Below are 15,187 nucleotides of genomic sequence, written 5' to 3' on the forward strand. Positions count from 1 at the left end.
TTAGAGAAAATTTTTAAACTTTTATATTAAAATATATATATATCCCTCACTATAGATAGATCTATAATCTAGAGCTACTTATATCTAATAACTTGACTCTAGTCTCTAGATCCAATATATTATTATTAGATATCTACATTCTATCAGGCTTATACTCAGTAACTCACTATAGTCATGTAAAGAAGTTAAAGAAGGCCTACTTACTACTATATAAAAAAAAGTATATTCTAGATCTATATATAAATCCAGATGGCCGGTACACGGTAGGTCTATCACAGTATCACTAACTCTATTAGTAGTATTAGATTTAGATGAGTAGATCTAGATCTTATTATTATTATAATAGATCTAGATGTCTAAATCTAATCCCGTTTGAACTCATGGAAGTCGGCAGGCAGGGTTCAAATTAGAAAAATCTAGGGGCCATTGTAACAACAGCGAAAAAATAATACAACTAGAATTGTAGTAATAGCGGCGATTAGCGCTAGATCTACATAGTTTACATACGTAACATAGCGACCGGGCATCATTCATGATACTCTTAGTCTTACGTTTAAGTCTAATCAGTCTAATACAGTAAATACTTTTCAAAAGCTGGCAAGCAGCCATTGAAGTCTAGATGCTCTAGATCTAGATCAAAAGTATTCAAATTAAAGAATCTAGATATCTTATCTAGAATATATCTATCTAGACTGATTCAAACTACTCTAGTCTGGACCAAGATCTAGACTTATAAGACAATACGGTAACACACATTTTTTTTAAAAATAGAACTTTAACTGTGTCAAAAGACCGGATGTACGCAGGTTCAAAACAAATCAAAAATCTTATTTCGCATTCTTCCGAAAATGGAAAAATAATAAAATCGGATTTTTTTTTCATAAAAAAAAATCGGATTTAGAAAAAAAAAAATGTCTGGAAAACTTCGGATTTTTTTTCTAGAAAATCGGATCAGAAGAAATTATCGGAATTCCGACAATTGTCGGAAAATTCCCATCACTGGTTCTTAGAATTTGGTAACTGTGGTGTTGCTTTACATTTTATTTCGAAAAGGGAAGTTTTTTTTCCGTCAAAATCATCTTTGGGGTGTGTGTGTGTGTGGGGGGGGGGGTAAATATATATATATTTAACAAATTCAAAACCCCTTTAGCCACGCTCTTAGAATTTGGTGACTGTAGTTTCCTTTAGAATAATATTGAAGACAGGGGTTTTCAACCTCAAAACCATCTGTAGGGGTTTTAAATTTAAATCCCTCTGGAGGAGGGTGATTTAAACTCAAAATCCCTCTTGGCTACACTCACAGAATTTTGAGCATTTAATTTGCTTTTTTTTATATTGACGATGTGGTTTTTAGCTTTAAACCTCGCTGGAGAAGGTTTAAACTCAAAACCCGTTTTGGCTACGCTCATAGAATCTGGTGATTGATGTATGCTTTAGTCTTATATTGAAGAGGGAGTTTTATCGTAAACAAAATGTCGGAGGGGTTTTAAAATCAAAATCTTCCTTAGCTATGTTCTTGAAATATGGGGATTGTCGTCTGCATTATTTCTTTTGTTTTATAGAAGAGGGGGGTTTAACCGCAAACCCCCTTGTAGGGGTTTTAAACTCAAACCTTCTTTGGCTGTGCTACGCCATGGGCCTGAGCTAACAAACCAAGTCTTTCTTATGACCTATAGGCCTGAGCTAACAAACCAAGTCTTTCTTATGACCTACAGGCTTGAAGTAACAAACCAAGTCTTTCTTATGACCTATAGGCTTGGGGTAACAAATCATTCATACAAACCAACACTTAAACGTTATGCAATGTGGAAACAATGTTTTAATGTCTATTTCCAGCATAGTTACTTACAAAAAAAAATGTAGCATATAAAATGTCACAGTAATAATGCCTATACAATTAAAAATGTTTCTAAGACATTGGAAAATAGTCATCAATGGATAGATAGATATAGCAACAAGTTGATTCCATGATACAAATATTACTAGTAGACAGGAGTCAGCCCCTCAAAAGGCTTCCGTTTTATCATTGTTTATCATTATTTTATTGCAATAATTAGCAAGCAATTTTTTGGCTATATAGGGTCTAAAAATGAGAGCATGAATAAGCCACACTAAACAATGGCGGTCTTGTTACTACAGTACATGTATAATGATTAATAGTAATAATATTTTTTTTTGAGACATTCAAATATTACTGTGGAGTACTAACATTTCTTTAGTTAAATAGTCTAGAGATAATTAGATCTAGATCTAGTTTGTCAACAAATATTTGCATCCAAAGTTGGATTTTAAATAATGATCAATATAGATCATCGAAATCTATGACTTACACTATTGTATGTGACATCTATTGATGTAGAGTCAGAAAATGTTCTGTGAAGAGGTACAATAAATTAGCAAATTTTTACTAAAATCACCCAACAAAATCCCCCCAAATATATGTGACAAATTTTTTTTTTCTAAAATCTAGATCTACAAATTCTATGATTTGTTTAAAAAAAAATTCAAGCAGTTAAAAAAAAAAGAAAAGAATAAATAAAAAAAGAAAAAACAACTTTCTACACTTGAAATGTGCATATGTCATAGAGATATAGGCTATATATATATATATATTGGAACCTGTATTGACTATTGCATATCTTTCAGAACATAAATAAAAACAATTAAAAAGCAAATAAAACAAGAAAAATAATTGTTACAAAACAAAATATAACTGATCGCAAATAGCGTAAAATTAAATTAGATACTAATGACATAAGTAATCAACAAAAAAACAAAAATTGTTCAAAAATAAGGTTAGTTTTGTCAAGCATGAGGTCAGAAGGTCAACCTCTTCATTCCATTGAACACCCAGTGTGACATTGTAATGAGCAATTCAAAACTCTACAGACTCAGTGGAATTCATCCACTATCACAGAATTACCCAATTTCAAAATTTACATTAAAAAAAATAATGTGCGTTAGAGCGCACACACACTCTCTCTCTCTCAAACACTCACACAAAAAATGTAATGATTAATGCACATCTTAGTTATTTACCTTGTTTATCTAACTTATTTTCTGATAAATTTCTTTTTTTTTTTGTGATACAATGCACCCAAGTTAAAGGACTCAACTTATATTTGAGACAAGATTCAATAATCCTAGAGACATAGGCCCCCCTTATTGATTCACTAATTAGATTTTCATAAAAAATTACGTTTATAAAATAGTTAATGTAAATATTAGAAGTCAATGTGTAAATCATTTAATTTGAAAAAAAAAAAAAAAAAAAAAAAAAATAAAAAAAAAATTCATAGCTATATTATTTGCAATCAAACCTATTTTCTATTTTATTGTCTAAAATAATATTGGTTCTGCAAAAAATAAATAGCTCTAAACATTTTATGGTATTTTAAAAACAACATATAAAGCTGTAGACAGTACTGTGACTTATTTACTTTGTATTTGATAGAAACTTAAATCACATGCTACTTAATCACAGGGAAAAAAAAAAAGAAAAAAAATTTATAAAAAAAAAAAGATTATTTTTTATTTAGCTCCCCAGAATAATTATTTTTAAATTGTTCAACTGGAATCAGAAAAAAAGTACAAATTTGTGAACACATAATACTTGATTTTTTACATGACATTAATGTCAACAAAAATCTTTCGCAAGATGAATTATGTAGAACCATTGTGAGCAAGGGAATACAACTGTAATATATGTATAGTATGTGTATATATATATATATATGTAACATGTTTATTACAACATTCATTGTATATTTTAAAACAGACAAAAGTGTGATCTTTAGGCATCAGTTTCAATATATAACAGCCTTGCTGACTCAGTTTTAAGATTTGCATAGTGGGCTATTTAGAAGTTTAAATTTATTTCTTATGCCTAAAGTTTATATATTTTTTTATGTCTAATAGTTCTTACATATACTGTATATTCTTGCTTGTCCTAATGCACTTATTATTACTGAAAATATATTTTTTTCCTGTGTCTAATAGGTTATATTTATTGTATGTGTCCAGTAGCTTGTTTATTTCTATTTCAAGTTTATTTCTTTTGCTTATTGGCCCATTTATATTTACACTGACTAATATATCTATTTTTTCACAAATAGTTAATATTTGCAAGTGTGCTTAACACAATATCAATATCTTGCAACTATTAAATGGATCAACCTAAAAATTTAAAGGTTTCATATTTACATTTAAGGTTGGCTCATTTGGCAGCCCATTGGATCATGATTATTGAAATTCATTTTAAAACTGTATAATGAAGAAAAAAAAATCTTTCTGTTCATGATTTTATCACATTTTTTTTTTTAATATGAAAAGGAAAAAGTTTTAGGAAGAAGAAATCTTTAGAGAAACATTGGGTTCTATATAAATGCATTTTCAAAGGTGAAATATACAATAACCTCAACATGACACTTTATTTTTCATTCTCCAAGAGTACAGGCAAGAAATAAAACATTGAATTACTTTGAGTAAATAATAAATATATAAAACAAAGAAAAATATCAATCTTTACATTTTTTATCTTTCAAAGTGTATCTTTCCAAAATACTGTATCAGATAAATTAAAAATGAGAATTATCTTAATTCTATCTAAACTCATTTACCAACCTTCTATTTTTAACAAAATAACCAAAAACAAAAAAAAAGTGTTTGCTATTTATTATTACCCGATACAAAAAAGATTTTGTACTTCATTCTACAAGATGTTCATGTATAACTATTTATAAATATTCACACAGGAGAATAATTCAAAGCAAGTCAAACTATGCAGCAAGTAACAACATTGACATTAAGAATTAGACTGAATATTTACATTAAAAATGATTATGAATTACTGCATTTTATCACTATCACAAAAAAAATGATAGACGTTATGGACAATTTATATCTTTCAGATTTATAAGAATAAAGAGATTAAAAAAACAAAGGTAGACATTCATTAAATAAGAAAATATTTTTCAAAATGTGCTGTACAATACAAAACAATAACAACAAATATTAGTAAAGCATTAAAAATTAAAACATGATATGAGATCAAACCAATTATCAAGTTATTGGCATTTTTAGAAGTGCATGCATCTTATGTATAGTTTGCAATACTTCTAGTACCAAGTGCATGTACATTTGAACTTATTACAGTTGAAGGATGAGCTCTGATGCATAAAGGTGCACAGTGATATTGCTCTACATATTTACATTTCTTTAGCCTTATAGAATGTCCCACAATCACGTGGACAGCCATTTCTTTCACATAGTTGATCTAGTAGAAGTAGTCGTGTCAGAATAGGTGCAGTTGTTCTATTACAAAAATAATACATTTGATTTCACCAAGTGCCTTTTGACTCTCTTAATGTTTTAAGACATTTCTGGTAGACTAATTAAGCCATAATTAGAGAATTCAGGTACAATATTTAAAAATATGAATACATCACATGAAATGCTTATAATCTATAAACTATTTATTATCCTATTAATTGACTAAAAAAATGAAATTTAAAATTAACATGAACTCTTTTTTTTTCTGGAAACAAAAAAAAAAGTTCTGCACTTAAGAGATGAGTTAATTAAGACTAAATATATTATGAAAATTACCATGTTACTTCTCCATTCTAGCCATAAATAAGAAAAGCCAAATAATATGCTTATTATTACATATGTATCTTTCAAAAGATAAATTTTATGAACATAATTTTATAATTACTTTCCAAACAATTTACAAGCTATTGGCAAAAAAAAATGAGGACATGTTACTTTAAATAAACATATTAATATCATGTTTGGATACAATGTTTCTTGAGACAATGAGTTACACATATAAAAGAAAAAAATAAGCTCTTTATTGCTTATCATTGCTGTGATAGTTTTTAATTTATTGCTTTGTTGTCTAGAATTGAATATAAAATAGTTCGACAAATTTACATTAAGACTTTCATAGTTAAAAAAGAAACAGCTTTGTTTACATTGGCTTTAATTCGTTGTACTAAAAGGAATAATTGGGTTTGTTTTTTATAAATACATTTGTATGTAAATATATTTATATATATATTACAGACAGACTGCTAAAGGGCAAATACATCACCTTTTTTTTTCAGCTAGAATAAAACTTTAAAAATTTGAAATCACCAACTTTGAGAAGGATGGGTCCATATCTTTCAGCAACTAGTTTGTGCAGTGCACATAGTTTGTGAATTCATTGAACATGACAAAGCCTGAGTTTGAAGGGTTCCTAGCTCAACTACAATCTTTTTACTTTCTAAATTCAGAAACAAGAAATCACATCTTGTAAATATCTTGCTTGCTTGAAGCTTGACACACAACTCTTCATGTTCACATCAGCTTAGATCAGTTCTGGTAGTCAAAATTCAGATAAGAGTTTATTGTAAAAAGTGTTATGTAAAAAAAAACAACAAAAAAATAGCCTACAGTTCAGAAGTTTGAGCTAAGAGATTACTACACTATAGTGATGCTCCATTAGTGTCTGACATTGAGGCTAAGTGGGGGAAAACTGGTTCCAGTTTAATACTATGTGTCTCTAGGCTTCTCTTGTCACTGTCTCCGATGCTCCGTCCTGTTGCACTTAACAGTGAATCTTGAGAAAGTGAAAGGTTGAAAGGCGCAGCCCCTTGTTTCGGGAAGACAACGCCTGCCTCTGGTTTGAGTAAACCAGAAGGAGTGGATGCAAATGGAAGATCAAGCCTCAGACCGAGAGAAGCTGACTGTGAATGTTGCAAGGCATGGTGAAAGGGAAACTGGGCAGCAGTCATCTTGCTTTCATCATACAAAAAATTGGGTCCATGAGACTTGCTGTTAGGCATGTTGTTGTTGTGGTGGTTAGAGAAGGATTCATCCCCACTGTCATCTGAGCTATGATCCATGCCGTTCAGGTTACTGGGTGAAACAGACCTTCTCTGACTTGGGCTAGCACCTCCATGAGATGGAGATGAGGTACTGGCTCCTCCACGGGGGCTGTGAGAAGGTGAACCCATATCTCTTTGCAAGAAGGCAGAATCAAAGTTTGTAGAGTTATCTTCTTCATCACCATCTTTTAAAGAAAGACAGAAAATCCATTAATACAAGTCTGGCATTTATGTAAAAACTAGTATTAAAGAACCCATATATTTGTTCCCATGCTGTTTAGTGTTGATTTTCCCATGTACCCCCTTTTTTAAAAATTATATCAATCCCAAGTAAACACTCCCCCATACATTTCTTTGGCCAGTGAAATCTAGTATCTATTACATTGCATTGGACCTTTAATTCAAGTATCACTTCTCTCCTTCCCCCAACTTTCCACCTTTTTTTTTTTTTTTTTTTTTTTTATAATTTTTTTTGTACTTTCAATAAAACTGCCCACATTTATAAATTCCTCTTTTTGACCAGTGTATTCTAGTAATTTTTTTTTCTAAATTTGAGTTGGTATTATCTTTTTCTAGTTAACTTAATTATACTATTATTTTAAACATTAATCAAGCAATAGAAAAAAGGAATACTCTTCAAAAACAACACAAAGCTTATGTAAGGGACAGAACTGCTAATTACTGCCATTTACTGAAAATTACAGGGTTTAGCTCCCTATCTGCTATATAAAACAAAATTAATTAATTAGTACTAAGGGATTAACTAATTGGTTAATTTTAGGATTGATTCTACATTGTCTTTGACTATGACTAGTTCTGCACAATTTCAATTGGATCCGGAAAAGAAAAGTGGACAAAAAACTGTCCAAATTAAATCCATATTTACATCTATATGCTACATTAAGTAGCATTTATTACCCTTATTTGGATATCAAACAAAATAATTAATCACCAATAATTAATTAACTAATTAGTTTCTGCAAAGTTTTAACTTGATAAGAGACTGGGAAATGGTAGAAAAAATATGTTCGAACTTTTTACCAGACAGACAGAGTGAGTTGATATAAGATTTGGAAAAAAAAAGCATTAACTTTGAATGATGATAATACCTCATTTGTACAGAGACTCCCTCTTCCAACTAACCCACTTTGAATAAAATCATGTTGAGAAAAAAAGATTTCAAAAAGACAAACTCTACCTTCAGGAAAGTTGCTGCTGCCATCACCATACCAGACTCTTCTGATGTCTTGTCTCCTGTTCTTCATTAATGCTTTGTACTCTGAAATTCTAAGTTTCTTGCCATCAACTATACACGTTCTCTTGGGTCTTGGCCTGTGAATACAAAATGGTGAAGTGTTTATCCAAGTCTTGTAGGCCTAGTTATAGCATTCAAAGAAATAAAATATAACATTTAAAAATCAATGCTCTTGCTCTAAGAAATTTATAATATTTAGTTTCATTTTTAAGCTATATCATTTTTTTTTTGCTAAACATGATATTTAACAGAATTATCCATCTTTACAGCTCAAACTAATTTATAAAAGACCTTACATCTATTTCTGAGGCAAAATTGATTTTTTAATTACACAGAACATCAATGTAGCAGACAGTTATAAAAGGCTTGTAACATAAAAAATGTTTGTTATATAATAAGCTTTTGACAGTTAGTTGCTTTCCATAGCTGATGCACAGTAACAGACACTTGCACACAAATAATGCTTCAGTATAAGTTTAAAAAAAATAAATTTTCTTATCCAATGACTAAAACATTTACACACACACACACAATATGTTGGTTGACTAATCAAGTTAGGCAAGTGAAGGATCAAGGGAAGGGAACTCTACCCAAACAATACAAAAGGAGTATAAGCATATTGTTGGCATACTATAAAATTTAAATTAATTTTGCCTTTTTAGAGGCAACACAATTAACTATTTTAAAGCTAATTAAATATCAAAATATGATACAATTTAATCATTTTTTTTTCAATAACTTTTAGCCTATCAACTGTCTCTAGTGAAATCTAAATCAGGCATCTGACTTGAAATTACATTCATCGAAAAATAAAAACAACTCTTTATCATTAGAAGTGCATTAGTTGAGATCATGTCAAAGCATTCTGTGTATAATAATATCAAATATAAAACACACAACACATTATATAGTCTTTAGCAATAGTTATTAAAAAAATGTGTGACTGAGTTATTTTCTGTTTAAAAAATGCACTGATTTTGAATCAAGCTGTAAGTTTGGGGAGTAGCAGTGTCAACAAATAAAGCAATGCAGTTTTGAATTTAAAAAAATAAATGAGTTCAGACAAAGTATTGCCATTAAAAATTGTACCTTTGATCGGACAGAATGTGTAAGTTTGGGTAGAGTGCCCCAATCATAAGAGGAGGAGGTTGATGGTTGTCCAGTGGCAGGGAAAGGGCGGTACCAGATGAGGCACCAACTTCACTGCCTGCACGGGATGGGGGCATGTCAGAAAGCATCTTTTTCACCTTCCCGTTTTTCCTGGGGCGTGGCCTGAGAATCAGGGATTATGATGTGGATATACTGAGTATTTTGGGCAGATACACATTTTTTTAGACAAAGAGTTATCTTTTTCTTATAGTTAAATTTAAACTCTGAAATAAATGTACTTATATACTTTTAAACAGTATAAATCCCTTCTTTGAGATACACTTTAAACATAATGTCTTTAAAATTAAATTTGCCAGTAGAACTAGTCATAACAGTACAAAAGTTTAAAACTGTTTCACTAGAATTTAGTTTGGCACTAGCACTAAGCAAAAAAAAAAAAAAGAAAACATTTTGATAAATTAGCAAAAAATAAACTATGTAACTATACTCTACCTAATCTATAGAAACTAATAGCCATCTAAATTGAATTGACAAGGTGTAGCATAGGTGTAGCATAGGAAGATTGAGCTACATTCACAGATAAAATGTGATCAGAAATGGTTAAAACTAACTTTTACTATTTGTTAAAAAGAAAATATTAAATAAAAGCTAAATTTTATGAAAATTCTAAGGTAAAAAAAAATACTTAAAATTGAAGAAAAAAAAAGACAACTAAGTTGCTAGTAGCTGGACAATTATTTACCTGTATCTGTAGTCTGGGTGTTTCTCCATGTGAAGTTTACTGAGTCTTGACTGCTCTTCATAATAAGGTTGCTTATCAGCATTTGACATGCTCTTCCATTTAGCACCTGTAATTTTAACAATCAATACTTTAAAGAAAATACAATCTTGTTTTTTTTTTTGTGTAACTATCTTATATTCATAATACAATATTGTCTTAGCTATTCTGAAACTTATTTCTTGACTACTTTTAGAAATAAGTGCAGGCCTTGCCAATAATTGTCTCTTTAAATAACATTATTTGTAGAAAGTAGAGCATTTAAAAATAAACAACACTAAAATAATGTTCTTATCTTAGTAAATAATTAAATAAATGTGAAAAAAATGTCTCAAGCATTTGTGTGTACATGACAACGCTAGACAACTGGCCATTCTACTGTTAGGACAGTATCTTATCCCTTTCAACTTGTGCCTAGAGCTGATGTGTAAATATGAACTTATTCTTAACCACATTTTCATTGTGTTAATGGATCCAAAAGTATTTCCTTACCCAGTATTTTACTGATGTTGCTGTTGTGCATGTCAGGACAGGCTTTTAATATTTTCCTTCTCTCCTCTCTGGCCCACACCATGAATGCATTCATTGGCCGCTTGATGTGAGGTCGCCCAGGGTCAGACTTTTCACGTTGGGAACGGATGATTTTAGCACCAAACATTTTACCTGGAATTAGTAAGAAGTGTGTTTTAATGAGATAATGTAAAAAAATTACCCTGCTTTACAATCATTGTAATGTCAGTTTTCTTTAATATTTAATTACTTTGTAAATGTTGAACGTAACTGCTTTGATTTTCGTCCCCTGAGGCAGACATTGGAGGGGCAGGATCTTTGCCACCTGTCATCTGGGGCATAGTAGGTAATGGCGGGGCTGGAGTGGAGGCGTAGATTGGAAAGTGATGAGGCAGTCCTGGAAAAACTGGCCCACTGACACTGGCTGCCATCTGACGTGCAAGAAGTTCTTGTACATAGCTCTCTTGTGTGTGGAGATACATTAGCTAGAAACAGGAAGATAAATAAACACTTTAAATTTACTTAAATTTCTAATCCTTCTAATGTTTGATACAAATAACTTAATAATATATAGTAGTAGTAGTAGTTCCCACTTCCACACAGACCAGCCCCCCAAAAAAAGAAAGTCATTATCTTGTACTAAAAAACAGTCATTTAAAAAAAAAAAAAGAACAGAAATAACTTTATAAAGCACATCAACATAGGGCTATATGTTTCATAGTAAATAATCAAAATGTTTTAAAGACCACTTTTTTAATTTGATTTGATTATATCTATAAACACAGTAATTTCATTTAAAGCATTTATACAATATAATTATCAGTTCTTCTTATTGTAATTGTTATGCTAAGACTTACTTTGTCTGTGTCTGATGGTGAGGGTGTTCCCAGACTTCCCAAGGGGAAGTTTGGGGGAAGAGACAGAAACGGATTGGTGACATAATGAGCAGGCAAGCCAAAGGGATTGTGGCGTATAGCGGCCATGAGAGGAACTTCGGTTACAGGCGTGGGTCCTGGAGTAGAAGTGGCCGGGATGGGAGATGAATTCAGCGGAGAACGACGCTGATGCTGAGAGAGAATACTAGACTTGCTGCCAGACTGGATAGTGCCACTCTGGCTGATGCTGTTAGGAGTGGGTCTCTTGATGTGATTAGCATGGGCTGGAGGTGGAGTTGTGGCCTCCCTCTTAATGGCACCATGGCCATCATCTTGTGAGTTGCGGCCTTGGCCACTATATCCTGAAACATTTTTTGACTTGGCCTACAAGACAAAAAAACAACAACAGTATTTTGTTAATTCTTTTCAATGTAAAGTAATTTAACATAAATGGACATTGAATCTTTATAATCTTGCCAATTAAAGGTAAAAGAAAAGATGAATTAGATTGTATACGGTATATTTAATCTAAGTGCATATTTATGTTAGCACAGAGAAATAACTAAAAAAGGTCAAGAGAAGAATTAATGTTCACTAATGTTATAACAAGTGAAACATTCCTCATGCTCCATTTTTCTTTTTCTAGGTTTTTCTGGAGTATATTCTCACCTCTGATTTGGGTTTGGACAAGTTGAGTGGGCCATCCTGGTCTGGAGGTGTAGGAGGGGAGGAATATTTGGTCATGAGTGGCTTGTAGGTTACACTCTCCAAATCTCTGGTCCATTTGGTTGGTGGGCTAGAACCACTGGCTATATTTGGGCTTGTCTGTCTCATATCTGTGGCTGAGACAGAACTAGAAAGACATATAAAAAGATGTTTCTAAGTATAAAAATAAAATTCATGGTTAAATATAACTTGGATAGTAAAATGTACAAATAAGATATACACAATATAAAATTATTTTTGCTTTATGGGTGTTTCCTTTCAAAATAAAAAAAAAAGAATTCAGATAATGGTTTCAGTTTCTTCTGTGACAGTTTACTCAGGAGGTTTTAGGTTGCTAACAAAAAAAAAATCCTAAGATTCTCATTGGATTTCTTTATGATCTCCATCAGTTTTAGCATTCTACTAGATTTAAGAATAAGTTTTTTTACTCCTTGCCATCTAATGAACTTTTCGGAACATCCTAGTAATTAACTTGAAATAATGTTTTACAAGCAATTATCTAAAAAAGAACAGATGATGCTTCAAAAAAAAAAAGAAGATGATTAGGTCTTGCACTTATTGTTTGGTATAGTTCTGTTTATAGTCATTGCTTTTTTTTTTTAGTGACTAGAAAGTATAACATATTTCAAAACAAGTTTTAATGCACAGAATTAAACAACCAAAAAAAAAATTAGAGATAAAAGAGATAAGATTTTTAAAGAAATTTTGTTTCAGGTTTTTATTAAAATGTTATGTGTATGAATATAAGACATTACTTTTTTTTACAATCAAACTAAATTTGTATTATGTGTTAAGCAGCATCAATAGATCACACCCTTTAATGGCCGGCCTTTTTTTCTCACTTTAAGTTAGAAATTTATCTAATTTTATTGTAAGCGTCCAAATATTTGTACTATGTTCCATTCATACAAAAAAGATATATTTTAAAATGCACAGCTCTGAAAATAAAAACACAGATGTTTATTGTTTGTACTGCAATCATACTTATTTATAGTTTCTTTTCAAATTCTATTTTTAGAGGTTTGTGTAAAACAAAGCACTTTGGAGAACACAGAGCCATTTAGACAGAGCCATTTAGACATCATGTGTGCACAAGGTGGCAGTTATTTACCTATACACAGCATATGGTAGTGATGAGGAAGCTAGCGGAGATGAAGATTCACTTTTCTGGCTGGAGTTGCTTGCAAAGTTTGATGCAGGACTTCCTGGAGTTGGGATAGGCTCTACCTTGTCTTTGTACTGATTGCCTGAGAAGCATAGAAAATAAAAACCTTACTATTATATTTGGTAGAGATATATTTTGTGAATTAAAATAAATGTTTAGGTAAAGTCCCCTTACCAGACCTTGAGATCTATGGGGCAGATGATGTAAAGGTCATCTGTTTCTGTGGCCCACAGTTAATGAGGGTGTCATGTGGCCAGCACAATGACCAACCGCCTCTACTTTTCCCCAACTAATGTCAGGTACCCATTAGAGCTAGGTGGACTCAGAGGCAGCCAAAGATACAGAGGTTTTGAACCCGGGACCCCCAGTTCCGAAGCCAAGCGTTTTACCGCTCAGCCACAGCGCCGCTAAAATAAAAACATGCATAGCTTTTGTGTTGAGAATGTTCTAGGTCTATATTTTTTTAATGATACTTCATTTCATATTTTAACACAACTACTATAATAAGGGGAACGCATTTGAAAATACCTACGGGTACATAATATTTATGCGGTTGTTGCCCTTTGCATTTATCCCGTCATGAGCGTGTCACTCTTCAGATTATGTATACAATAGTCATTTTGTTGTTTTTGGTTAGTGGATAGAATTACGGTGGATGGGTGGATATTAAGAAATGCATATCAAACACAGATCCAGGGTGGAGTGTACACGACTCTTCCGTTAACAAAGGAGAAAACAAAACAATACGCCTCTTTATCTTTTCTGACTTAAAAAATGGTCTGTGTGAGGCGGGAGATTATGGCCAGATAAAACCTCATTGTATTCCTTCAACAGGTGCATGTAGGGGGAGGGCACTAGATCTCTCTTCAAGCTACAAATGGCAGTGGTTTGTTCAGTCTATCAGTGTTTTACAATATAAAAGCTTTTGTTCCCCCCCCCCCTCCGGTAGATCAAAGGACTTCACTTCTTTTGTTAACAATACGTTTCTAACCGGTAGAAGATTAATAGAAATCTAATGGGAACAGTGTATTACCCTTTGTTCTCCTTCTGCTGACTACTTTATCTAGTACAAATGATTGTTCAAGATTTAAAAAAAAAAAAAAAATTATAAAAAGCATTGTAAAAACTTTGGTAAATATTCTTTTTTTTTTAAACAGCAGCCATAGATGTCTATTAGTCAAGTGTGTTTCTAGAGTTAATGCGTATTTTTGTAATATGTACATCTTGCGTTGTATATATTTTGAATTTTGTGTATATTCTGTTATATATATATATATATATATATATATCTTGTGTGTATTCTCTCTTGTGTATCTTATGTTGTATATTATATGTATCCTGTGTTTTGTGTATCCTTTAGTTTGTGTGGGCCTATCTTGTGTTGTAAATTACTAGTGTTGCGTGTGTTGTATCTTGTGGGTATATGGTTTGTGTATCTTTTGTTATATATATCGCTTGAGTAGGCTGCAGTGCGCGACAGAAATGCCCAGTAAACACTCAACTAAATATATAGATCTACTTTACGAGAGTAGGGGGGAAAAAAGGCAAGCAACACGTTTATTAACAATGATGACCAACTGCAAGTCTGTCTTCCCCACAGTAAACAACAAACAGACCTGGACACAGTGGTCTCTTGACCAACCGAGAGTGAAATGTCCATCATTTGTTACAAGCGCAGTTATAAAAAGAAACATAGGAAAAAATAATCAACGAATGAAATATAAAGAATATTTTTTTAATGTATTGTTCATTAGGATGTCAGCATGAAAATGTCATTCAAAGACTTTCATAGGTCCGTAGTAGGACACAAGCTAGACAGAGAAACACATACACACACATTATAACAACCCCTGTCATTCAAAGATTTTCATGGGTCCGTAGTAGGACACAAGTTCG

At 31.8% G+C, this 15,187-nt stretch overlaps 1 protein-coding gene across 4 annotated transcripts in view; it reads right to left on the bottom strand.

The window, feature by feature from the left end:
• Window positions 1-1,779: 1,779 nt before the first annotated feature.
• Window positions 1,780-15,187, bottom strand: part of LOC106079956 (transcription factor SOX-5-like) — a 163,281-nt gene continuing 149,873 nt past the window's right edge. For 2 of the 4 annotated variants that reach the window (XM_056043674.1, XM_056043672.1), the window contains exons 4-12: window positions 13,238-13,373; window positions 12,070-12,253; window positions 11,383-11,784; window positions 10,776-11,010; window positions 10,508-10,678; window positions 9,980-10,085; window positions 9,217-9,399; window positions 8,071-8,204; window positions 1,780-7,057 (exon numbers count right to left, since the gene is read on the bottom strand). In XM_056043674.1, the coding sequence (XP_055899649.1) occupies window positions 6,471-7,057; window positions 8,071-8,204; window positions 9,217-9,399; window positions 9,980-10,085; window positions 10,508-10,678; window positions 10,776-11,010; window positions 11,383-11,784; window positions 12,070-12,253; window positions 13,238-13,373 (2,138 nt within the window). In that variant the 3' untranslated portion in view covers window positions 1,780-6,470. The remainder of the gene's footprint in view (window positions 7,058-8,070; window positions 8,205-9,216; window positions 9,400-9,979; window positions 10,086-10,507; window positions 10,679-10,775; window positions 11,011-11,382; window positions 11,785-12,069; window positions 12,254-13,237; window positions 13,374-15,187) is intronic. The other 2 variants (XM_056043673.1, XM_056043675.1) reach the window with 2 other exon arrangements.

The sequence above is a fragment of the Biomphalaria glabrata genome, chromosome 10 (genome assembly GCF_947242115.1).
Source record: "Biomphalaria glabrata chromosome 10, xgBioGlab47.1, whole genome shotgun sequence".
NCBI lineage: Eukaryota > Metazoa > Mollusca > Gastropoda > Planorbidae > Biomphalaria > Biomphalaria glabrata.